Genomic DNA, 26,023 nt, shown 5'->3' with positions numbered 1-26,023 from the left:
ACTTGTGTGGACGTTACCACTATGACGTCTATCAGACGTTGGATTTTGTTTGCCACACCAGACGAATAAATGTCAGAATGGGAAATCAATATGACTTGGTTTAGAATGTTACTCGATGTTGAATTTTAGCTTGCATCTTTGCTTGTGTAGCCATCAAATCCGCACCACCTGTGTGATGCTAACATGTCATTATGGACCAAAATCTCTGAGAAATGTTTCCAGAACCTTGATGTATCTACGCCATGAAGAATTATGGCATATATATATATATATATATATATATATATATATATATATATATATATATATATATATATATATATATATATATATATCAATTTTGTGTGTCCTCCTGAATTATTGCAAGGGCAAATCCCATTGATCAGAAGTCACAGTCAATACATTCATAATCTTTCAAATCACTTCTGTTTTGACCAGTGGTTTGGGCACATCTAATTTCATTAACTAAAAGCCAATGTATGTTGATCACTAACGAACACCATGCGGATTTGGTCTAGTGTATAATGTCAGTTCATAAAGCATATTCAAATATGTTTTTGAAAAAGCAGCTGATTAATTGGAATTAACATTTTTTGAACCGAAACGGCTGGCATCTCTCCTGTGGCGCCTTCTTGTGCCTGTCAAAACAAACAGCGAGGGGTTTGGTAATGCACGGTTCTACCTGCAAATGAGAGTCTCTGCCATGTCCAGCTGTTTCAGAACTGGAAAGGCTGTGATTAGGAAGATTGATCCTGTTTTTATCCCAGTGAAAACCAGAGCGAGAATGCAGGTTGAGGGTTCCGTCCTGACCTGGTCAACATGTTATTGGTCGCACCCTCTTCCAAACACACACATACTATCACTCAAATCACTGCCTGTCCTTTTTTTTTTTTTTTAAATGACACATCGCAATCATTCCCAGCTTGTTCCTGATGCCAGACACCTACCATTCATCAGCAAGCATCACGAAGAGAGGCAGCCAGGTGAAAAAATGGGAGAGCGGAAGAGCATGACAACACAGGCGGCTTTAGAATGACATAGCAGGGAGAAAAAGACATCAGCAGATAAGACGAGAGAAAGATTTGTCTGAGACTCGTTTTTGTCTTAAACAGCTTTTGTCTCCAAAAGAAAGGCGAAAAAAAAAAAACGAGGAGCAGACGTTGACGCTCAAAATTTCCCACTGTTTCCATTTCCTCTTTCACATTAAGTCTAGATTGAAATTCTTTAAATGGAGTATTTGCATCATATTCCCAGTGGTGCCTCGCTGCACATGAATATTGGGGCTTTTTAAGCTGCTGTCATATTTGCTGAACTGTTGAAGATGTAATTTTGACTCAATAGAAGCACATCAGTGGGATTGGACGTAAAATGAGGTTTTCCATACTCCGTTCATGCTCAAATCTCCTGTGTATTCTGCTGTCAACCGAAAAAGAAGTCAGAGATATAATTGAGTGCTTGGAGAAGTGTGCTAGTGGGAACGCCGTGTTGTGTCAGAGGCTATGAAGTTTTGATTTGTTTGACAGCGCTTGCTTGTACACGCGCATATTCTTGCATGATCATTGAGACGACTTATTAATCACGGTTGACAGGGGTTTAGCTTCTGAAGACATGTGGCTTGATATTCAGATTATGCTCCAGGGAGCTGTGTCACAATTTTTTAGGACTCATTGTGCTGCTAAGGGAAGGGAGAGACATAAATTTTGTTATGCCTTTCATATATGTTCATTGAAAGGAATAGTTCATGAGTGACAATTCTGACTTTTTCCATGCAGTAAAAGTAGATGGGGTCAAACCCACGACTTTATCTCCTTTCTTTGCATTCTTCTCAAGATAGTGGTGACATGAGAATGAGCAAATTGTAATAGAATTATTCCTTTTTGGATCTCATATTTCCCTTTTGAAGGTTGTCATGAAATCATAGTGAACATAGTGAAATCTAACCTTGTGATTTTATAACTTGACCTTTGGCCTTGACCTTGATGGTCTTTTTGTCAAACATTTCTAAATTAATTAAAATTGAAAACAATTTTTGGTGTTTTATATATTTGGTAAAATCATATTTTTTATTAGATTCTTTGATGAATATGCTATGATATAACATATCTAACGCTGCTGGATTTTATTTTTGAATTGCCATGAAACGTGGGAGATGTCAGATTATTTGCTTGTAGGGTGCAGTTCTCTCAGTTTAAGCTGCTTGTAGTATTAATTGTAGAATTTTTTTAATTTAATTGTATTAAAATTGTATTTAATATATATATATATATATATATATATATATATATTTTTTTTTTTTTTTTTTTTTAAAGGACAATAGACTCTTCACATTTCCGGGTTTCTCAGTAGTGGAAGTCATCATAGTTGGAAAAACTTAGAGTGCAGTGAATGAAAGAATACAACAAATATTTTTTTTACAATCTTATTTGCTCGAAAAATAAAAGAAAAACTCCACAATATTGTTGTTAAGACTTTCAGAAAAAGGAAAAAAAAAAATATGTGAGACTGATAACGGCTGAGAGAATAATCTCAAATTTGTTGTCCGATCCCACAGACACTGAATTAGAAACACCTCGCACAAGCGGTAATTAGTTTTTTTGTCATTTGGAGCAAAGATGGTATAATACATACATAAATACATATAAATGTTAACAGGTTTTTTTAAATAAGAATATTAAAACTTGTAAGGATTTCATATGCCAAACGCGTCATAACAATCTTGTGAAAGGGGTCCATGCTAAATGCAAGTGTTATCGGACATTCAATCAGATTGTGTTTGTATCTAACATGAGATTTGAAAAACCAAGTCGGCGCCAGTCTGATCAGGTGAAACCGCTTTAAATCTATCCAGATGTTCTGCTGGCTTGCAAACAAGCTTAAACTGTTTTCCTCTCAACTGTGATTTCTAGTTTTATTCCTCTCTGTGAGTTGAGGCACTTCCCTTTGTTTTTAGACTGGTGTGCTCAATGATTATAAAGCATGCGTAAACATCACAAACCCCCATCGGTCACATTTCATCCATAATCCATTTTTTTTCTAGCGTGTATAGTGTCAGCTCATCTGTCTTCATCCAGCAGGTGAATCCACCTACTCTATTACAAAGGTGACTGCAATCATCTTCTCCGGCTCCATATGAGCCACTCAAAATGGCCTCCATCCTGGGATGCCATTAACTCCTCTACACAGACTGACAATCCCTATTGATGGATCCCTTGCTGGCATCTAACAAGAACTTATTAGTTTATTTGTTTGTGTTTTGAGGTTTCCCTTGTAAGGTTTCTCTGCTCATTTTTGTTCACTACAAGAACTGTAGATACTTTCATGACCCTGGCTGACTTTACCCCCAAAAAATTGGAGGAAAGTGAAATGAATGATGAGATGACTGGGTTGTTTTTTGGCTGCAGCTGAAGATTGCATCCTGGTGCGCGGCTCTAGGTAGTGACCTACATAAAAATGATGAAAGCAGGCGCAGTCCTGTGGGCACAGCCAGGGAACTGGTGGACATTTCGCAGAACACGGCCAGGTGTGCTTGATGAGGCGTTGGTGTGATTAGGAGCAGGATCTGATGTGAAGGAATGTTCCTCAGAGGAGATAGAGATTTGGAAGCCGGAAAAGATGGAAGAATGGGACAAACATTGCACTTCTGCTACAGACTGGTTCACAGATGGACCTCCACCTGCTACTGGGTCTCTTTAGGTGTTCAGTGGAGTGAGCTATGCTCCGGACTGTGACGATTTAAAGGTGCAGTGCACACAAAAAGCTAGGTTGTTTTACTGTTCCTTATTTTATTTCAGACCATGATTGAGTCTCTTCGTTTTTTAGTCATACTACAAACAAATAAAGATGTCATGTGTTGTTTTGGACCCAACAGACATTTACAATCATTCTTCTGTTGTTTGTGTTCTGCAAATATAAAAAAAGAAGTCAAAACTGCCCATTTGCTCATTGTCCCACTCCTGTTCTGTTCCAGAAATGTGTATGTCTTCTTTCTTGCGGGAAATAAGGTGATGTTTTGAACAATGTTCTGGTCTATTCATGCAACAAAAGTAGATAGTGATCAGTGCCTGGCAAGACCCAAAAGCACAATAAGAGCACTATTATGTGCTATTTTGTGAATGGAGCTTTGTCTGACTAAAATTTAATGCAAAAGTAGGGCAAAATGTCTGTAAATAATGATTTAAATTTCGGTTTGTTCCTCAGATAACTTTGTGGTACATAGGAAGCCTTGGAATATCTTGCAGGAATCACATAGATGAGTTTATTACTTTTGTTGTACTGTTTATTACCTTTTGAAGCTTGACAGAGGCTGGCCACTACCATTCATACATCTGAAATAACTGCGCAACTGTGAAAAATAAAAATAACAGCATGACCTAAGAAAACTATTCAAAAACATTGTATGCTTTTGTCAAAAATATCAAACTCCACAACTGTTTCTTGAGTAGCAAATCAACAATTCTAAAGGATCATTCTGCTGGAGACTAAAGAAATAGCTGCTTTCCTTCAAAGCATGCATTTATTTTGTAAAGTAAGTAGAATAAAATTGGTTGTTTAGAAATTGAGTAATGCTTTATAACATTGTAAGGCTAGGTAAATGATTTTAAAGTGAACTCTCATATCGCTTAGTATATTAGTAGCATGCAAATTTGCAGATACAAATGCACCCATGTACAGTTGAAGTCAGGATTGTTAACCCCCCTGAATTATTAGCCCCACTGTTTATTTTTCCCCTAGTTTCTGTTTAATGGAGAGAAGATTTTTTTGAACACATTTCTAAACATAATCATTCTAATAACTCATTTCTAACAGCTGAATTATTTTATCTTTGCCATGATGATACTAAGTAATATTTGACTTGATATTTTTCAAGACACTTCTATACAGCTTAAAGTGACATTTTAAGGCTTAACTTGGTTATTAAGTTAACTAAGCAGGTTAGGGTAATTAGGCAAGTTATTGTATAACAATGGTTTGTTCTGTAGACAGTCAAAAACAATGAGGCTTAAAGGGCCTAATAATTTTGACGGTAATTGTTTTTTTAAAAATTTAATAACTTCTTTTTTATAGCCAAAATTAAACAAATAAGACTTTAATAAGACTCCAGAAGAAAAAAAAATGTTTTCAGACTTCCTCTGTTAAACCTAATTTGGGAAATATTTAAAAAAGAAAGAAAAATCAAAGAGGGGCTAATCATTTTGACTTCAACTGTACACTTGATTAAGCCCACTCTCGTCCATCTCAATGTAAACCATTTTACCCCAAACAGCACAGAACCATGTTTCCCATCCTTTTTCCTTTTGCAAACCAACGACCAGAACTTCACGCCATTAGTTCGCAGCATAACCAGAAATTAGCTTAGTTCTCCCCAGACTACCTCATGTATCAGCATTATCTAGAGTAATGGGACAGAAACTGGTCTTGTTTGGATTTCCAGCTGCCCATGAGGAATTGACATGCTGCCCCAGGCCTCTGGCTGCTCTCTCTGGGTTTGGTCCCATCTCAGATGGGTGCCAAGGAAGGCGCTCGAAGCGCTGCTCTTGGCATCAAGACAAAGCCTTCGAACTAGGTTAAGGGAAGTGGAGTGGCACAAAAAGCCCTATTGAGCTCCTCAAAGAGCACAGTGTAGATGCTTGGATTGTTTTTAAAGATGGCACAAGCCAACAGCATCCCATTCGTTTGCTTTTAACTAACAATCAATAGTTCCATTAAGACTATCAACACACTATTTTGGTTGCATTTCCTGTAGAAGCAAATGGGACCTTTAGACATTCAGTGTATATTTTTGGAAAGTAATATCTATCATACCTGTCATTTTCAGGTCGGCTAAGTGCTTCTTCTGATAAGAAACCCAATCTCACTGGAAGTTAATCTAAATGTAAATCTACAAATGAAACGAGATGTAAATCTAAATATAGACCTTAAAGAATGTGTGACAAAAGCTCTCTGATGTGTGAGATATTTCAGGATTAACGGAGCTTAATGTTACAAGTGCGATTCTGCAGGAGAACTGCTGAATTAGTATTCTGTGATCCGTGTGTTTTCTCCCCGGAAGACTTCAAGAGGAAATGCATTTCCTCTAATTCAGCCCTGCTGTCCTTACGGTCTCGGTGCATTAGCTACCTCAGCTTACCTTCACTAGTGAACCTAATTCTTAGGTGCACATCGTCTGACAACCGGTTTAAGAGAAACAATAAAGACCTTGAGCCGTGACCTCATAGTTATCACAGGAAGTGCTCACTTCAAATCCCCTTTGTTGTACCTTCACACTTGGGCCCATTAGTCACCAGGCCCCATTAAAAGAACAAAGAAATACAATACATTATGTGGAGACCTATTTGACAAAAATGCATTGATTGTCTTAATAATGGACCGTGACAAATGTGCTCATTGATAGTGGGGCTAGATGTCCTTGGTTCACCCTCCCTGCTGCCTCCCTGCGAGAAACACTAGGTTTCCTGTGTGCCCTACAGACAGTGGCTTCTTTATGTCACATGCGCCAGAGGTGGTCGCTGATCTTTCTGCCCCCGGTAAATAAGAAAGTACGTACACAGATGTGAGGTATGCCAGAAATAGTTGGCCTAATGCAGCGACCTTGCACTAATGCTAACTGGCAGAACTGAATGTCCTTGAAAAGGGCTTGTGGCCCCTGGACGAGGTGCCGGCAGATACTCGATTTGCTTAGCGGCAAATGGCAGGAAGGAGAGTACAACACGCAGCCTGTGGAATTAATTAACGTAATTTGGCAAGAACTGTGTCCTCATTAGCAGGTGGTCTGACAACCTTTTTGACCGTGGTGGCGCCTCCTACCTTTGTTGGGTGGGGTAGGCGAGAAGTCTTGTGACCTGGTGATGTCCCAGCACAGATTCCCTGCATTTTTGGCTTATGTTAACAAAATGTTTCTCCATTTTCCATTCCAACAGAGCCCATGCGGGCGCTGCGTGGACTCAGAGCCTCGGAGATCCAGTCGCGGCAGCTGACCTTGCAGTGGGAGGTGCCGGCCTTCAACCTGACCCGCTGCCACACGTACTCCGTCTCATTGTGCTACCGCTACACGACTGCAGGGGGCGGCGGTGGGCACAACACCACGGTCAGAGAATGCCTGGCTGTGGAGCACAACACTTCGCGCTTCACCCTCAGAGATCTGCCTCCTTTTCACACCATCCAAATACGCCTGGCACTCGCCAACACCGAGGGCAAGAAGGAAGGGAAGGAGGTCATGTTTCAGACTGAGGAGGACAGTGAGTAGCAGAGCTTTCAATAAATATTAATATGTCTGGCTGATTTGTTGTGTTTCTGATGCAGCAGTGTCTGGGTTTCATGACTGTTGTTGAAGAGGAGATATTTTATTAATGACAGTCCTATAATGTATAGGACTGTAAAACAAAATGTGTTCATACTACTAATTAGTTGGTCAAAACTGTTGTTTTTTTTTTACAGTATTTACAAAGTCTCACACATTTATTTGCTCAAATAATCAGTATAGCGAAACCAGACCCATGGCCTCTTATCACATTTCCAGGTTTCTCCTCACAACGAGAAGGTCACTAGTTCGCCTTGTGTTTCCCTCACAGTGGTAAAGAAAGACATGTGGTATGGGTAAATTGTGTAAACTAAATTAACTGAAGTGTGTGATAATGAGACGGGTGTTTCCCAGTGCTTGGTTGCGGATGAAAGAGCATTCACAGCATAAATCATGTGTCAGAGTAATTGGTGGTCTATTCCACTGTGGTGACTCCTTATAAATCAGGGACTAAACCAAAATATAGTGAGGGAGTAAAGATGAAATGACCCAAAGTCTAGCTTTATAAATGTACATAATAAATAAATAAATAGAGGATTTAAGAAGCTAATGACCTTTAAACACAACATCATTATCTTGCGAAAAGGGTCAATTTTGCTGTAAATCAGGGGTCACCAATCTCGGTCCTGGAGGGCGGTGTCCCTGCAGGGTTTAGCTCCAACTTGCCTCAACACACCTGCCTGGGTGTTTCAAGTATACCTAGTAAGAGCTTGATTAGCTTGTCCAGGTGTGTTTGATTAGGGTTGGAGCTAAAATCTGCAGGACACCGGCCCTCTAGGAACAAGTTTGGTGACCACTGCTGTAAATAATCAGGCATTTTCCAGTTTATGCAAACTTTTTGTCACATTTTTTATTAAAAAGCTTAATTGATGGATTGATGGACAGATGGAAATATGAAAAGATTAAAAATGAATGGATGGATGTACTGATAGATGGAAAGAGACACTGACCGGCCACTTTATTAGGTACATCTGTCCAACTGCTTGTTAATGCAAATTTCTAATCAGCCAATCACATGGCAGCAACTCAATGAGTTTAAATATGTCAAGATGGTCAAGTTGATCTGCTGCAGTTCAAACCGAGTGTCAGAATGGGGAAGAAAGGTGATTTAGGTGACTTTGAACGTGGCATGGTTGTTGGTACCAGACGGGCTGGTCTGAGTATTTTAAGAACAGGAAATTCTCATCATGGATGTGCAGCCAACAAATCTGCAGCAACTGCATGATGCTATCATGTCAATATGGACCAAAATCTCTGAGGAATATTTCCTGTACCTTGTAGTCTTTGCCAAGTCAAAAGGGGGTCCAACTCAACTCTACTACTAGTAAGGTGTACCTAATAAAGTGGCAGATGAGTATGGATGGATGGATGAAGTGAAGGACCAAATTACATTTCCCAGGTCACAGGTGTCAAATCTAGTTCCCTGAGGGCCACAGCTCTGCACAGTTTAGTTCCAACCCTGCTTTAACACACTTACCTGTAGGTTTCAAACAAGCCTGTATACCTCAATTAGTTTGATCAGGTGTGTTTAATTAGGGTTAGAGCTAAACTGTGCAGAACTGCAGCGGATTTGACACCTATCTATCAATTTATAGATAGACTGATGGATAAACTTAGTCTGCCAGACATTTGTTTACATTATTAAGAGATAGAGGGAAAGATTAAACAAAAATTGTAAAGTTTTTTTTTTTGATTATGCCCTTGCAGTATTGACAGTACTGTTTTGGTGTCCTCTGAATAAGAATCTTTCACTTTGAACTGTTCAGCATCACAGTCATAAATACATAGAGACTTTTCCAAATGGATTTAAAATTAATGTTTAATCATTCTCTCTGGGGAGCTGTGCATGAACGGGTCAGAGGAGGTTTTTATATCATTTTATGTGCTGGATCCAACCAGCACTGGCTGCAAAAAGTAAATATATAATAATAATAATAATAATAATAATTTTCTGTAAAAAAAAAAAATTCAAACACATGTGTTTCATCCAGACAGGAAGTATGATGAAGTGAGAGAGAAAAAGAGAAGGAGGAAAGATAGCGCTCAATTATCAACGCTCCTCTGAAGCTTCAATCAGCAATTCTTTTCTTTCATGGCCTGTCACAGGAAAAACTGATGCAGTCAGCGATTTTGACTCAATCTGAGCGAGCGTGTTATTTTCGCCACCGGCTATCTCTGCCTCACCAACTATCACCCCAGCGCACACACGCTGTGCACATACCCGAGGGCTAACAAGGATGGCTCAGTGACAGAGCACAAATGGCTGTAAAAACATCTGCTGATGTGTTACTTCTGCAGTGTGCGAGAGCTCAGAGCATCATCTGTCTCTCTAGCGCCGTTTCCACTTCCTCCCCATTCTTTCTGCCAGCGCTTATGTCTGTTAATGAACTCGTGTTGATATTAATCAGCCAAAAAAAGCCATGTCATCAACTGCAAGTGTTGCCCTTTCTTTCCGTCACACGGGCTTTGTGTCTCCTGCTGAGAAGTCCAGCTTAGACCAGCATGAATTTCCACGCTGCTCCAGGCTGGTCAGATCTGCTTTCATGCTGCTCTGCCTGATTGATCAGTGTTAACTCTGCTGTTCATTTGCAAACTTAAATGAATAAGCTAATTACGCAGCGTGGCTTTTCTGGAGAATCAGGTTAAGCTAGTTAAATAGAAGTGTTAAGAGTGGATAATTTGTCCTTTTCAAAACTATAATGCTTTACATAATTACTAAATAATTCACGCTGTTCTTTTCTATATATTGAAAGGTTGTCGAGATCAAAAAGGACATAAAAGTCCTTTCTATAACTTATAAAAAAACTTTTTTTAAAAAATATAAAGGCAGTTATATATGACTCATATACTCTCAAGTGTTCTGAAGCCATTTTGACGTCTTCTTCTAAAGAAAATACCAAAATTGAGCTGATAATTGGTATTATAGCTCTCAAATTTAAAGAACTTAGTTCTTTCGTAACCAGTCATAGCAATCTGAATATGCTGAAATGCTAATAAAACTTTGGAGCTGCGGTTCAGGGCAAAACTTTCTGTTTTTGATGAAATCATGCAAAGCCAATATACTGTATGTTATGTGAACACGTGTTATTCAACTGAATTTGTGAAAATGATGCTATATAATTACAAATGCTACTTTATATCACGCATGCCAGGCCAATAGATGGTAATTTCCCTTTTTAACACGCTCCTGTACACATACAGTCCTGTAACACCCGATTTTGTTGACAAGTACTAGCATATTGTAACTGAAGAGATGCTGGACAATGTAGTTGAGGATCCACATGCAGTATTTAATACACAAGGAATGGTCAGGCCAATTCGACACAGTGTTGGGATCCCGAAGTGCAAGTGTTCCGGAGGAACCAGAGCACCCGGTGGAAACCCACGCGAACACAGGGAGAACATGCAAACTTCACACAGAGCCAACTGGACCAGCCGAGGCTCAAACCAGCGACCTCCTTGCTATGAGGCGATCATGCTACCCACTGCACCACTGTGACGCCCGTCACGTAGCTAAAGCGATACAAAGCATCGGTCATTTCAGAAGCGTTTTAAGAACTGTCAAATCTCCTTTTGACTGACAGGGTTGGAAAAAACTCATGTATGGATGTAGCTCATGTAGCCTAGTGGACTATGAGTGTGCAGAGTGACTGTGCTGCCAATGGCCCGAGTTCAAATCCTGACTTATACAAACACACTTAAATTATATCTTTATGTATTTTATTAATTTTACTTTTTATGACTAAAATTAGACATATTAATTCACAGCATTTGTTCGAATGTCAGACCAATGTTAAATCAAAGCACAATACAGGAACAGAGCATTTAACTAACATCTTAAGCTGCATCACCCTGGATTCGAACCCATTATCTCGGCATGCTGGTCTGGAACTCTCACCGGTTCACTAACTCACTTGAAGCCTCAACTCTACAACGTGGGGTATAATTCCTTATGCCTAGTTCAGACTGCGCCGATTTTGGCTCGCCGACAGGTTTTGAGAAATCGCAGACAAATGCCTGAAATCACAGGCAAATCGCTGCTCGTGCATGTGAGTGACAATCACACAGTATGAACTATCAAAGACGCAATCTGAGAGAATCGCCGATGAGTCGCCGATGCCTGCGAGATATTTGGAGTGCTAAATATCTGGAGCTGTCGGCGATTCAAATCATGCCGTGTGAATTGAGTTTTGACTGAAAATAACATCAGCCATCGCCTACAGCCAATGAGAGAGCAGCTTTCACTTGTGTGTGTGTGTATACCTGCTGCAGGCCAGCGGGAGGCTGGGGGAGAAGGTAAAAGCGCTCTTTTTCGGTTTATTTGGACCCACGAAATGGAGGAAAACAAGTGGAGGTTTGACAGGACTCTGGAGCAACCGTGTCTGTTTGACATTTCATACAGAAAGAAATTAGTTTATCATCAACGTTGAGGAAAAATGGCTAATTCCCTTTAAACCCAGGTGAGCAAACATGTACATGTTCTACCCCATTAAAGGCTTCTTTCTCATTATGGGGTTGATAACAAAAGATATACTACATGTTTTTGGCTGTGAGACGTAGTTTGGACGAAGTTGTCGGCGATTCTCCCTATAGTAAAGTCATGCAATGTGAATGTCCATGTCGCCGAACCATCTTGCAGTGTAAACAAAGCAGCGACGAAACGCTAGCCCAGATAGTCATGCAGTGTGAAAACATCTGTGACACGACTAGTTTGAAATTCATGCAGTCTGAACTCGGCATTAGTTTCCTGAACTGTTTCTTTGCGGAAGCTCTTCCAGAGCAATACATGAAAAAATGACCACAGGATGTCATTGTAGAGACGCGTTTCGAAACATTTCGAAGCCTCTTTGCCCACTGCTAGCGAAAGGTCAGAAAAGGCAGGAAAACAATTGAATTCATGTTTATTTTTATAAAACTTTTACAATGTAGATTGTGTCAAAGCTGCTTAACACAGAAGTTCTAGTAAATTAAAACTGTCAGTCCAGTTTTCAGAGTTAAAGTTCAGTTTAGTTCAGTTTAGTGTGATTAAATTTCACTGCTGAAAGTCCAAACACTGAAGAGCAAATCCATCGATGCGCTGCTCCACAAATCCCTAACCAAGCAAGCCAGTGGCGAGAACCAAAATTCACCAATTAACGAAAACAATAAAAGAAGGCAAAGGGTCTAACACAGACATAAACAAAGAAACACTTTGTGGTATTACAGACTAACAAAACTCAGCAAACTGTGTGTGTGTATGTGTGTGTGTGTGTGTACACATACCTAAATGGCCCATATTATTACCTTAATGATAAATAATAATGCCTAAAATGTACAAAAGTGATCCTCCTAAAATTTTAGGTACTAATATATACTAGTGAGGTACCAATATGGACCCTTCATGTACAAATGTGTTCCCTTTGAAAAGGTACCACCCCAGTGACAGCTTGTGTTCCTTTATTTCTGAGAATGTGTGCTGTGTATATAGTCCTCGTAATAAGTTAGAATAATCTTCACCTGTGTGAGTGTTTGTTTCAGTCCAGATAGTTTGCAGCCGTAGCAGGTGTTGATTAACGCGAAGCATCATGGTAGTTGTAGTTCGGTTCAGGAGTAGAATTCGGCATATGCTAGATCGCTAGTGATCGTGACACATATGCTTAGACACATAATTTTCTGAACACATAATTTACCTGCACATAAAATATGAACATTTTTTTTACATTATTATTTTTTTAAGGTTTTTTTTTTAAATTAGCATATTCTAACCCTTTTAAAAGTCCCAAAAATGCATGTTTTAAATGTGTGATTGAAAACTTGGATGTGTAAAGGTACCTTTAGGTTGAGCTACTGTACCAGAAAATGGAAAATTGATGGCAGAATTTTATTTTTTAAGTGAACTGTCCTTTTAAGCAGCCTGACAGTTAAACAAACAAACCGGCATTAAAAAGACTAGATAAGCTATCGTTTCTGTGTTTGATGAAAACAAAAGATCAGGAATGTCTCCAGAAATATATATCTCTGCCTTTTCCCCCCTGTAGCTCATTGGTTCCATATCACATATCTAAATGACTTTACAACACTACTGAATCACTTACATTATTATAATGGATGAGACTCTGTGATACATTCATAGCATAAGAAGCCTTTTCAAGACTTTTATAATGACAACGGCTGTAATGAGGATATTAAAGTTGACCTTTGGGGGACTTTAAGCGATTAACCCTCTCACTTTGAGTAAATGCTTGAGAAATTAGCAGTCTGGAGTGTAGAATCTGTCTGTATCTTCATTCATAACCAGTGGCTTCTTTGGTTTCCCCTTAGTTCCTGGTGGAATTGCTCCAGAGTCTCTTACCTTCACGCCGCTAGAGGATATGATCTTCCTGAAGTGGGAGGAACCGGTGGAACCCAACGGGCTCATCACACAGTATGAGGTATGTGCTTTTCTTACTTTTTACCACGTTCATATCAATTTCTCTCCCGCTGTCTGAAACCTCGTGAGATTTGCTCTGACATGTCAGCATTTCTACCAGGTGAAATATCGATGAACCACAATGCTTGAAAGACAAAACTTCCCACTGTGTGTTAAAATTGGACTGCCAGCTTAAATTATTTATGAACGCGCCGCAAACATATGATCCCCTGCATGCATGTGCGCACAGACCCTGACTGACAGCGTGCTGCATTAGTAAGACCTTGGAATGCGAGTGTTTTCCGGCTCGAAGTTTCAGTCTAGTAAGCCTAGAAATGCTGAGTTGTTGTTGTTCTTCCTCCTCCACTCAGTCAGTGGCAGACAGAAGTATGCATGAAGTCATGATTTGGTCCTGGAACTCTGCATGCTGCCAGAGACACAAGAGCCACCAAGGCCAACCCTGCCTCTAATTGGTCCCTACTGCACCAGCCATCTGTTAGTAAAAGACAGAAGGATGTCTCTATCTAAAGTTATGCACCATCTCCTACACTTTTCTGCCGTTTTAAAATTTCGCCTTTTTTTTTTAAATTGTTGCCGTGACGTCATTGAAGAACAGCTCTATGAACCTGTGTTATTCTCCAGGCGCCTGGGATTAATTGCTTTGCTCGAGGACACAGTAATAATTGCTCATGGCTCAGTTCTCCAGGGGATTGAATCAGCAACCCTCTAGTCCTGTGCCTTAACCAACACAAGACTATTTTTATGCATTTGGCTGCTTAACTTCTTTATCTATCTATCTATCTATCTATCTATCTATCTATCTATCTATCTATCTATCTATCTATCTATCTATCTATCTATCTATCTATCTATCTATCTATCTATCTATCTATCTATCTATCTATCTATCTATCTATCTATCTATCTATCTATCTATCTATCTATCTACCTGTCTGTCCGTCCGTCCGTCCGTCCGTCCGTCCGTTCATCCATCTTTCTATCATTTGATTAATGTCTGTTTGTCATTTCCTATTTCTTTCTATATTTAGATTTTTTTTCTTTCTGTTTTTTTCTTCTGTCTAGTTCTAGGTCTGTTCATCATTCTAACTTTCTGTCTGTCTATCTATTTCTTTCATTGCTGTCTTTTCCTTTTTGTCTATCTGTTTTTTTTTTTGTCTGTATGTCAGTTTTTTATATATTTATTTATTTTATTTTTTTTTTACAGTTTTTCTCAGTGGCTTTGGTGCATTTCTCACAACACTATTTACATTTGCACAACAGTTCATACATTTCTCGAAACAATTAGTACAAAATGCAAAACCTACCTCAATAACCTGCAAAGGCGTGTCACTTGCTCAAAATTGATAGCTCATTCCTCAAAAGCAAGTATTGATGTCAATGAAAGTATCAGTGTCATCAAGATGAAAAGTCCTGGAAGCATTGTTTATGAACAAGATAGTCAAATGGCTTTGTCATGTTTTCATTTTGACAGTTTACTCTGTACATGTTTATCAATGCAAAAAAAGTCAGATTTTGTTGAAACTTCCTGACAGTGCTCAAGACAGCACTATATACTATTTGCACAGTCATTTGAAAACTACAGTAAAGTTAGACATCAATGCATTTAGTGTGGTATCTAAATACAAGAGTACAAGACACTGAATATGTATGTTTCACATTTTTACTGCATTTGCTCTTTGCAATTCTAATTTATTCATAGCATTTTGCAAAAGAATAAATATACCTTTATTTACAACAAACATAACATTCCTTTGGGTAGAGCTGTGCACAACTGTAAACAATATTGTAGTACATATTAGAACTGAACCTACAATATACACAGGTCTGTTAATCATTCATGAAATTGTTCAATTTAGAAGACATTTTCAGAAAAAAATATTAATTTTTTTGTATAAATTAGCTCGACAGATTTTGACAACTAGCTCAACATTTTTGTATGTAATGACTAAAGTAATGAAATTAGGACTGATAGTTTTATATGGAATGACTATTCAGCATTCACAAGTTTAGTTCATTTTGACTGACATGACATAAGCCAATAATAATTTTATAAACATCAGAAAGTTGTATGAAAGCAATTGATGAATGTTTAAAAGCATTTGCAATTTGTTGGAAGAAATGAGAAACTGCTGCTTTGATGTGCACAAATGACTACGTGTTTTGAGAAATGCATTAACTGTTGTGCAAATGTAAATAGTGTTGGCTATAGTATGGCTACTGCGTCTATATATCTACCTCTTTCTTTCTCTCATTTGTTTCTTGGCTTTTTAGTCTATCTGTCTGAAAGTATACGGTTCTGTCTTTCTGCAATGGCCAGTTTTCATCTATCTTTAGTTTTATTTTATTTTTTATCATACGTTTTCTATTTGTAGTTTCTCTGTCTGTCTGACATTCTCTCTTTTTGCCCCATATCTTTAGTTTTCTCTGTTTATCTGTCTTTATGCCCATTTGTCCTTTCATGCATTCATATCTATGTCTGTTTAATTAAGGCAAATCTCAAATATGACATTAATACAACAAAATTAGTTTTTTTTTTTTTGTTCTTTTTCTTATTGGATCTAACATTTTTTTAGCAGTGACTACCAAAAAATAACGCTGCCTAATTGTACTTCCAGTACGAATAAATCAGAGCTGCAGCAAATTGAAAGTTTACATCTTTGTCCCAAAACGATGGATATAGCTAACAGTCTAATAAAAGCTTTTAAACTGTTTCTTCATTCTTCCGTTCACTGCACACAGATTCGCCCTGTTCAATGGAAAGGTGGCGGGCCTCCCACAGCCAGCATCTGTCTCTCTGTTCCTCTGTTCCAGAACATTCTCACATTCTTTCTCTCTCTCTTTCTCTTTCTCTCTCTCTCTCTCTGGTAACACTGCCTGCCTCAGTGTCACTTTCTCCTTGCCCATGATTCAGGCTCTCAGTCAGTCACTAAAAAGTTGTGAGAACGCTGCTCCTGTCACGCTCCAAAACCCCCATCTCACCTCAAGAGGAAAAGTCACTTTTGTTTGTGGATCCGTCATTCAGCTCCACAATGGCCCGAATCAAGATCATCGCGTTTTTTTGAATGCCATCTCTGTCCATCATGAACATCATCTTTTAACATTTGCACTTAGCGAGTTATCTTTTGCTGATAACTTGTGTTGCTTTTTCTGCACGGGCAATGGCTACCAAAGTCACCCCAAGGATGTTTTCTAAAGGGGATTTAAAGGCTTGACCTATAAAGAGGAGGCAAGGACAGATTTTCAGGCTCAAGCAGCCTGATCTTCTCTGCCATACAAAGAGATGAAGGGAGAAAGAATAAGGGAAAGGCAGAGCTTGAAGAATTTGTTCTCGTTTCTCTCAGATTAGCACATTGTCCACTTTTCTGTGAACACCGCCAACAAAAGGCTCACAGGACCACTGCATTCACCACAAACCCTCTCACAGTGCTAGCATCCATGCCTGTTTTCTTAAAAGAAGCTGCATATATGTGTAAAATGTTTTCCTAAATTCCTAAAACACAACTAAGTATCTAATGCTTTACACAAATGTGGTCAGAAACTTGGTCAAGCACAATATTTTCCCTATATATCATTTTAGCGATGCATCAATCTGTATTTTTGTCTATTCATCCATCCATCTATCCATCCATCCATCCATCCATCAATCCATCAATCTATCCTCTCATTCATAATTTATCTATAATTTATCCATCCATTCATCCATCAATCCATCCACTCATCCGCCCATCCATCCTTCATCCTCCATCCATCCATCCATCCATCCATCCATCCATCCATCCATCCATCCATCCATAAATCCATCCATTCATCCATCCATTCATCCATCCATCAATTTATTCATCCATCCATCCATCCATCCATCCATCCATCCATCCATTAATCCATCATCTCATTCATAATTTATCTATAAATTATTCATCCATCCATCCATCCATCCATTAATCCATCCTCTCATTCATAATTTATCTATAAATTATTCATCCATTCATCCATCAATCCATCCACTCATCCGCCCATCCATTCTTCATCCTCCATCCATCCATCCATCCATCCATCCATCCATCCATCCATCCATCCATCCATCCATCCATAAATCCATCCATTCATCCATCCATTCATCCATCCATCAATTTATTCATCCATCCATCCATCCATCCATCCATCCATCCATTAATCCATCATCTCATTCATAATTTATCTATAAATTATTCATCCATCCATCCATCCATCCATTAATCCATCCTCTCATTCATAATTTATCTATAAATTATTCATCCATTCATCCATCAATCCATCCACTCATCCGCCCATCCATCCATCCATCCATCCATAAATCCATCCATCCATCCATCCATCCATCAATTTATCAATCCATCCATTCCATCCATCCATCCATCAACTCATCCATGATTCGTTTAGAATCCATCCATCCATCCATCCATCCATCCATCCATCCATCCATCCATCTATACATCTATCCATCCATCCATCCATCCATCCGTCCGTCCGTCCGTCCGTCCGTCCATCCATCCATCCATCCATCCATCCATCATCTGTCTGTCTGTCTGTCTGTCTGTCTGTCTGTCTGTCTGTCTGTCTGTCTGTCTGTCTGTCTGTCTGTCTGTCTTTCTATCTATCTATCCATCCATCCATCCATCCATCCATCCATCCATCCATCCATCCATCCATCCATCCATCCATCCATCCATCCATCCATCCATCCATCCATCCATTCATCCATCCATCCATCCATCCATCTATCTATCCATACATACATATACAGTACTGTATCTATTTGCACTTAGGTTTTATGGTTCTGCCTGTTGTACATTTGTTCTATGTATATCATTCTGTCTAACATTTTAATAAAGTTGTAAAACCAAAAACTTCAACTAATGAATTGCTCAGTGGAATTTGAGAATGATTTAAAAAACGAACTGAAAACAAAATGTGTGTTGGAAATAGAGGGGCATGAGATAATAATTTATTTCTAAATTAAGAACAACAGTGTGCAGATATTTTTTTGTATTATGTGAATTAAAAAAAAACTTTTTTACAAATTAAAATGCTTAATCAAGTACAGTTACTTAAAATGCTTGCAAACATTGTACCGAAGTAAACAGTGGCTAAGATTATTCTATTAAAATGCTTTTTAAGCATATGCAAATATTATAACCTTGACTAACTTTGGTTGTTGACAAAAACGCTCTATAGTTTTTTTTATTCTTTATTTCTATAGCACTTTTTATAATGTATGTTGTCTCAAAGCAGCTTAACATAGATGATTAGTAAGTTATTTGAAGTAAATTAAAACTGCTTCAGTCCAGTTTTTCTCTTGAGAAAATCTTGTTTTGTTGTAAATGATAAGGCAATTTTCATTTCTGTGTGAACTATACCTTTAATGACATTTGTTTGAATTGAACCAAAGCTTTAAGCTTTATGTAGTGGCAAACAAGAGAATAACAGTGCAGTGTGTCAGTCCTTAAATAATCATACCAGTAATGAATGTTTCTTTTTTTTGTTGTTGCTGTAAATCTATAGTGTAATATTCCCACTAGCTTAACATTGGAAATTCTGAGTAGGCAAGCACACATTGTTTATACAATAAGTGTTTGATTTCATATATGAATCATTTTCAACCCACTCTACATAAGGATGGCAGGGTTAGCAAACTTTTTAAAAAGCATTGTTTGATCTGAGCGACCACACACTGAGTCATAGCATGTTTAGTTCCAAAACAGCAGTGATTTAATGAAAATATGAATCATGTCGTTTAATATGTGCAATTACAGATCAGCTACCAGAGCATTGAATCATCAGACCCCGGGATCAATGTTCCAGGCCCGAGGCGCACTGTATCCAAGCTGAAGAACGAGACGTACCATATGTTCTCCAACCTGCATCCTGGCACCACCTATCTGATTTCAGTTCGGGCGCGCACCGCCAAAGGCTTCGGCCAAACAGCTCTCACTGAGATCACCACCAACATCTCTGGTGAGGAGTGTCTTCATTTGGTTTTTGAGGAGTTAATATGTTTAGATGCAAATATGTTTTTTTAAACAGAGCACTTAGATGGCAGTTTTCACCTATCAGCTGTCCATTATTCAGAATGAATCAATTGGGTGAAGTGTTTTTTGACCATATTTCAGGTACACTAGTTTTTGTGAAACCTATTTGAGTTCTGTCCAATTAAAATCACTTGATGTTTGCTAATTGTGAATGCAAAATGAGTATTTGGCAACACACTTTACAATACGATTTTATTAGTTAATGCTAGTTAATGTATTTACTAACATGAACAAACAATGAACTAAACATTGTGGTAGTCATTCATGTTTGTTCAAATGAGTTAATGGAAATAAAGTAATTCATGCTTAATTTGTTAACTCACAGTGTATGAGTTATGAGTTAATGGATTTGGATGTTAATATTGCATTATTAAATTTTACACTAAATTAATAAATGCTGTACAAGTATTATTCGTTATTAGTTCAATATATTAACTAATAAAACCTTATTGTAAGGTGTGGTTGAGTGTTTTAATGTTAACATATTACTTAAAGGGTTAGTTTACCCCTAAATAAAATGCTGTCATCATACTTATGTCATTACAAATGTATAAAATCATTAATGACATCTGACCTCTCATTAAGATTCTGTTTCTGGGAAAAAAATGCTGGGTTACACACAATTGATTTGTGTTTGGACAGCATGAAGCAATTAAGTTAATTCATTAGTTTTTACAAATTTAAGTGGATTGAACATAAAACAATTAAGTAGACATGAACAAATGGAGGTGTAAAAGGGCAGAGAAAGCCCAGACAGCAGTAGTTATTTCGCATTCCTCTGCCTTTTGTCAGTGTAAATTAATATTAGCTGCTTCAGTCACCACCAGGGTGGACATTTCAGCAAGACAATGATTTGAAACGCAGCTAAGGAAACTCTCAAATGCTTTCAGAGAAAGAAAATCGAGCTGCAGAATGGCCCAGCCAATCACCTGACTCGAATCCAATAGAAGTACAAATTAAACCCACAGAACCATCAAGATTTTTGCGCTCTGTTGAGGTCTGTGAAAAATTCGCACCTAAGCAATGCATGTTACTTCATTCTCATATGAAAGACTGCCATCACTGAAAAAGCTTTTTATATAAAGTAATAAATGTTTCAATACATTCAATACATCATCCTTGTGTCATTCCATTGTTATTACACAACTAATGTTTAGGTTTTTGTTTGTTTGTGTTGCTTATTTTTGTTAGTATTGTCTGGGTTTTTACCTTAATTTGGTTCAAATCCATGTCAACAGCTTCGTTAGAAACATTATTCCCAGGAAAAAAGCATGTTCAATACTTATTTTCTCTGGTGTATGTTTTCCCCCAAAAATTCTCAAGGATTGTGTTGTTTCAGCTAATTTTAACTAGCAGCAAAATATGCTTTTTTGAGTGTATGTCAACATCAAATCTGCTCATCAAATCATTCGAAGACATGAACATTCGTCTGAATTTATTGCTTTATTTTTATGATTATTTTGATGCAACAGGGCTTTGCTTGAATAGATTTTCAGTGACTTTCATTTTGTTAGATTTGATTAAAAATAAATTCATTTATATTCCAAAGATGATCAACTTTAGAATGGGTTTGGAATGACACGAGGCTAAGTAAATGATGTCTGAATATTAATTTTGAGGTGAACTAACCCTTTAACAAGAAAGTGCCACTGATAAAATTGAAGTAATTACTCTGAGAAATCTTTCAACCCCTTCAAGCATTTATAAAGATAAAATAAAGCAATCACTAAGTGATTTTCATTGGCATATTTGTAAAAAAAAAATCCCTCTCGCCTAGGCTGTGGTACGTAAATATGCATAAAGTTATATGCATCACAGTTATGCACATTCATTATAAGTTGATTAAAAACCTGTTAACGTGATTGCTTTTATTCTTCTCTCCTGCTCTGACGGACCACCACTGACCTTTTCGCCTGTTCATCTGCCAGGAATAAATAACTTTAGAGTCAGAACAGGTGCTGTAATTTCTTGAAAAAAAAAAAAAACTGAACGTCTTAGAGGCCGTTTTAATTAGAAATTCAGTGAAAACGCAGAAGTCCCTTTTCTTTAGCATTTCAAAAACACACCATGATGTGAAGCGTACGTGTGCGTGCATGCAAGTATTTCTAAGCACCTTCAGATTTAGATCTATAAACCGATGAATGAAAAACCTCAGATCATTTGGTTTCAGAGAAATATACGCATCGGTTGAATAGACAGGAACAAACTCAAACAAAAACAGGCAGAAAAAAAAAACAGAAAAAAAATCTAAACCCCCAAGACTCCGGTTCATCATTCTGTGCTTCAGGTGCGTTATTGATCTCTAAAGCATGTGTGTGTGTGCGCGTTCATGCCCATATCGCCGTTTAAGAGCCATTATGTATTCCCGAGTGGATCTGAGGAAGTGATAGTAGAAACTGAATCACGGCAGATGCTCAGAAGCCAACAGGCCCTTCAAGAACATTACACGTTTCCTCTCGCCTCAAAGAGAACTGACATCACTGTCATCCTCACCATTCCACAACAGGCCCGGCTTACAAAACAGCACCATATGCTGCTGTCAACCACACGCCACCGATGCTGCATCAGGACTCCTCAACCCTGGGCTGATGCAAAGCGATGTATGTTTAGACCAGTGTTTTTTCTGGTGGTGACAATGGAGAACTTGTGTTTGTTTTTTGGCAATGGCACCATGGCATGATGTGTTGGATGAACACTGTATCCGATTAGAGGATTTAGTGTGATGATAGACAAGGTCCATTAATCTGCCAATATTTGCTTGTTTTGAGATTATTGCCATTGGCCTGGTAGCCCTGTCTATTTGGCAGATTAACAGTCGAGGTTGTTTCACTTTGTATCAATTTACAAAATCTGCCAAAAGTATTGCCAAAGAAAAAAAAAAATAATTTTTATTATTATTATTATTATTATTATTATTAGTAGTAGTAGTAGTAGTAGTAGTAGTAGTAGTATTTATTATTTATCATTATTATTAATACTATTATTGTTCTTTAATTTTATTTTCGGTTTATTCCTTTTATTAATCAGGGGTCACCACAGTGTTATAAACCACCAACTTATTCATCATATGTTTTACGCAGCAGATGCCCTTCCAGTTGAAACCCAACACCCATACACTCTCATTCACACACATAAGGGCGTCACACACCGGATGCACTGATCAGCGCTGCGACACGGCGTGCACATGACAGTTAAAAGTATCGCACACCAGACGCGGACATTCGCCTGCCGCTCTGTGGCGCGGCAGAAATATTAACAGTGTCCTAAGTCGTGGCTGGGTGCTGCGAACAGCGGCCGACTTGCGCCGTCGGTATGTGTACCCTGATAGAAACCTATGTTTAGAATTCTAAAATGCATGGCGCTGCGCGGCGCTTCTGGTGTGTAACCCCCTATGCACTACGGACAGTTTAGCCTATTCAATCCACCAATAGCCCGTGTCTTTGGACTGTGGAGGAAACCAGAGAACCTAAAGGAAACTCACACGAACACAGGGAGAACAATTAAATTGCAATGTAATCGCAATGTTACAAAATATATTAATATATAGTATTATACAATAATATACTAATGTATATAGTAACATATTGCATTATTGTACTATATTACAAACGTAGTACATACTCGAGAAGCTGGCAATTTCGGATGCAGCCACTGACCAAACTTAATTTTTAAAAATAATTGAAGAATAATTAAAAAAAGAATTCAATGCTGATATAGCACAAACATACAACTTTTTCTTGACATAAAACGACAAGTTTTAAGAACGTGCCACCCCCCAGCCTATTTAGTTTAATACATTTTCCCTTTTCTCTCGCTTTTTTTCTTTTCTATTTTTTTCTATTTATTTTATTTTATTTTATTTTATTTTATTTTATTTTATTTTATTTTATTTTATTTTATTTTATTTTATTTTATTTTATTTTATTTTATTTTATTTTATTATTACTGTTTATTTTACTTAATACACCATGCTGTCAACCTCAACGTCTGGTACAGACCTGTTTATATGCTCAATTTGAAAATTGATTTATGCACATCATATAGTGTTTATGCATGTCATATACTGTGAGTTGACAATATGAGGGTTATAGTGTGGTTTATTTTAATTTTTTTTAATCAATGTTGTACTGTTATATATATATATATATATATATATATATATATATATATATATATATATATATATATAAATATATATATATATATATTTTTTTTTTGTACTGTTATTGTCTCTTTTTACTTTGTTAACTGTCAAAAAATCTAATAAATAAATCTTTAAAAAAATAATATTAATAATTCAAGTCAAAGTATATTTACAGAGCATTTGTTAAAAATACTAAATGTTAATCACAGTGCTTTACATAAAAGATTAGGGTTAATAGAGACCAGTGATGGGTAAGTTCCTTAAAAAAAGTTATATATTAAAATGATGGAAAATTGTAATTTGATTGCTTTACTAATTACTTCATGTAAAAAGTAATCAGATTGCTAATTACTTTACTTTGAAGTTATGTTTAAAACATATAAAACATACCTATAAATAATACAAAATAATCTGTAGCTCTTTCAGTAATTTAATATTTACTGAAAAACAATACAATGGGTTGAACATAACTTGACATTTTCAAAAGACTTTGATAGTTCGTCCAAAACTTAAACTTCTTTCATCATTAACTTGTTTCAAACCTGTTGACATCTATAGTATGAAAAAAGCACTGCACTCTTTAGGTGTTCTGTGTTTGTCTGAAGTAATTAGTCTACCGAAATGGTCAGCTTTTGTCACGTGACTACGGTTTTTACGGTTTACGGTCACGGTTTTTATCTTGGTGTGCCTGGAAAATGCAAGCACGTGCAATATGCACTGCCAATTTGCACTCAAAAATGCATACAAAATTTGTGCAAAATACTGCATACTGTGTTTAGCAGCTTACAGTAGGTATTCTTTTTTCATTTAAAATATAAATATACCAACATTAGTGTTGTAATTCTAAGGGAAGGCTTTTTAATTATAAATACTACCAAACATGGACTTGAAAAAGAGCGATGCAATTCTTCTGTGAATTTCAGTGTTGCGTCATAAAAAACGCTGGTGTTTCTAAATGGACTGAGGCTGTTACAATAGATGTAGTTTGTTCTGTACGTGTATAGCCATATACTGTCTTAAGATATTATATTCTTGTTTGTTGTCATACTATAATAAATGTGCGCTCAGGCCTTCCAAATCTGTCAGTTGCATCATTCGTACGTAGACCAGAATAATAGTTTGCTTGTGTGCTACTATTTTGTACAGTATCTCTAAATAATATCTGAGGCTATACTTTAAGTGAAGTTCATTCCAGAAGCTGCAGTTTTAATACCATCATCATTGGTTGCCTGATTGTTTGCCTTAGCTCGTCAGCTCTAATTGACTGCTGATATTAAGGAAAGCGTTATTGCTCAACACAACATTCTCAGGGGAAGGACGCAATCCAGACCCAGATCCTTCTAAATGAGTTTCCTCTCTATTTCTTTCCCCCCAAATGCACATCTATTAATTACACCCTGAGACACACAGAGGAACAGGTTTGCAGAAGAATGCAGAGTTCATAGCAAATGTTAGTTGTCCTGGATTTGGAACAGTTTATTAGACAACAGTGTGTATATTTTTAAAATTTGTGAGTTTTTTTCTAACCTAGATGTTATATAGGCTTTTAATAAATAGCTTAAGCTTCACTTTGCGTCACTTTGAAATAACAATAGAAAGCACACTCCAAACATATATTAGTTTTTAGCTGAACTTGTTTAATCATTCATTCATTTTCTTTTTTCGGCTCTTTTTTCTTTATTAATCTGGGGTCCCCACAGCAGAATGAACCGCCAATGTTTCCAGCATATGTTTTACGCACCTTCTTGCTGTGAGGTGATCGTGCTACCCTCTGTGCCACTGTGACGCCCTGATTTAATAATGAACTCAACCTTTTTTTCTGATACAGTCATGTTATTTTTATTAATTTGGTGCATCCAAAATTAAATAAGAATTAGAATATGTTCTTGAAATTGAACAACTGAGTAGGAACTTACGTCATGATCTTAGTTTTAATCTCGGATTTTCAGAAGTGGTTGATCGAGCAAATTGATTAAATTATTTCTTTTTTGATTCAATTTTTTTTTAATTCCATGTGAACCTAAAGTTGCTAACAATTGTATTTTATATTGTTGATGTAATTGCAACTGAATATTGAGAATGGGATGGGGGGTTATTTTTGTGCA

General features: G+C 37.4%; 1 protein-coding gene across 16 annotated transcripts in view; it reads left to right on the top strand.

Annotated features, from left to right (window-relative positions):
• The window catches only part of ptprub (protein tyrosine phosphatase receptor type Ub), a 454,717-nt gene that overhangs the window by 305,019 nt on the left and 123,675 nt on the right, over window positions 1-26,023 (top strand). For all 16 annotated transcript variants that reach the window (XM_087285299.1, XM_087285297.1, XM_087285296.1 and 13 more), the window contains 3 exon segments: window positions 6,918-7,235; window positions 13,598-13,707; window positions 19,499-19,700. In XM_087285299.1, the coding sequence (XP_087141425.1) occupies window positions 6,918-7,235; window positions 13,598-13,707; window positions 19,499-19,700 (630 nt within the window).

The sequence above is a fragment of the Danio rerio genome, chromosome 16 (genome assembly GCF_052040795.2).
Source record: "Danio rerio strain M-AB ecotype USA chromosome 16, GRCz13ab, whole genome shotgun sequence".
Lineage (NCBI taxonomy): Eukaryota > Metazoa > Chordata > Actinopteri > Cypriniformes > Danionidae > Danio > Danio rerio.
This window is presented reverse-complemented; position numbering and strand designations above follow the sequence as displayed.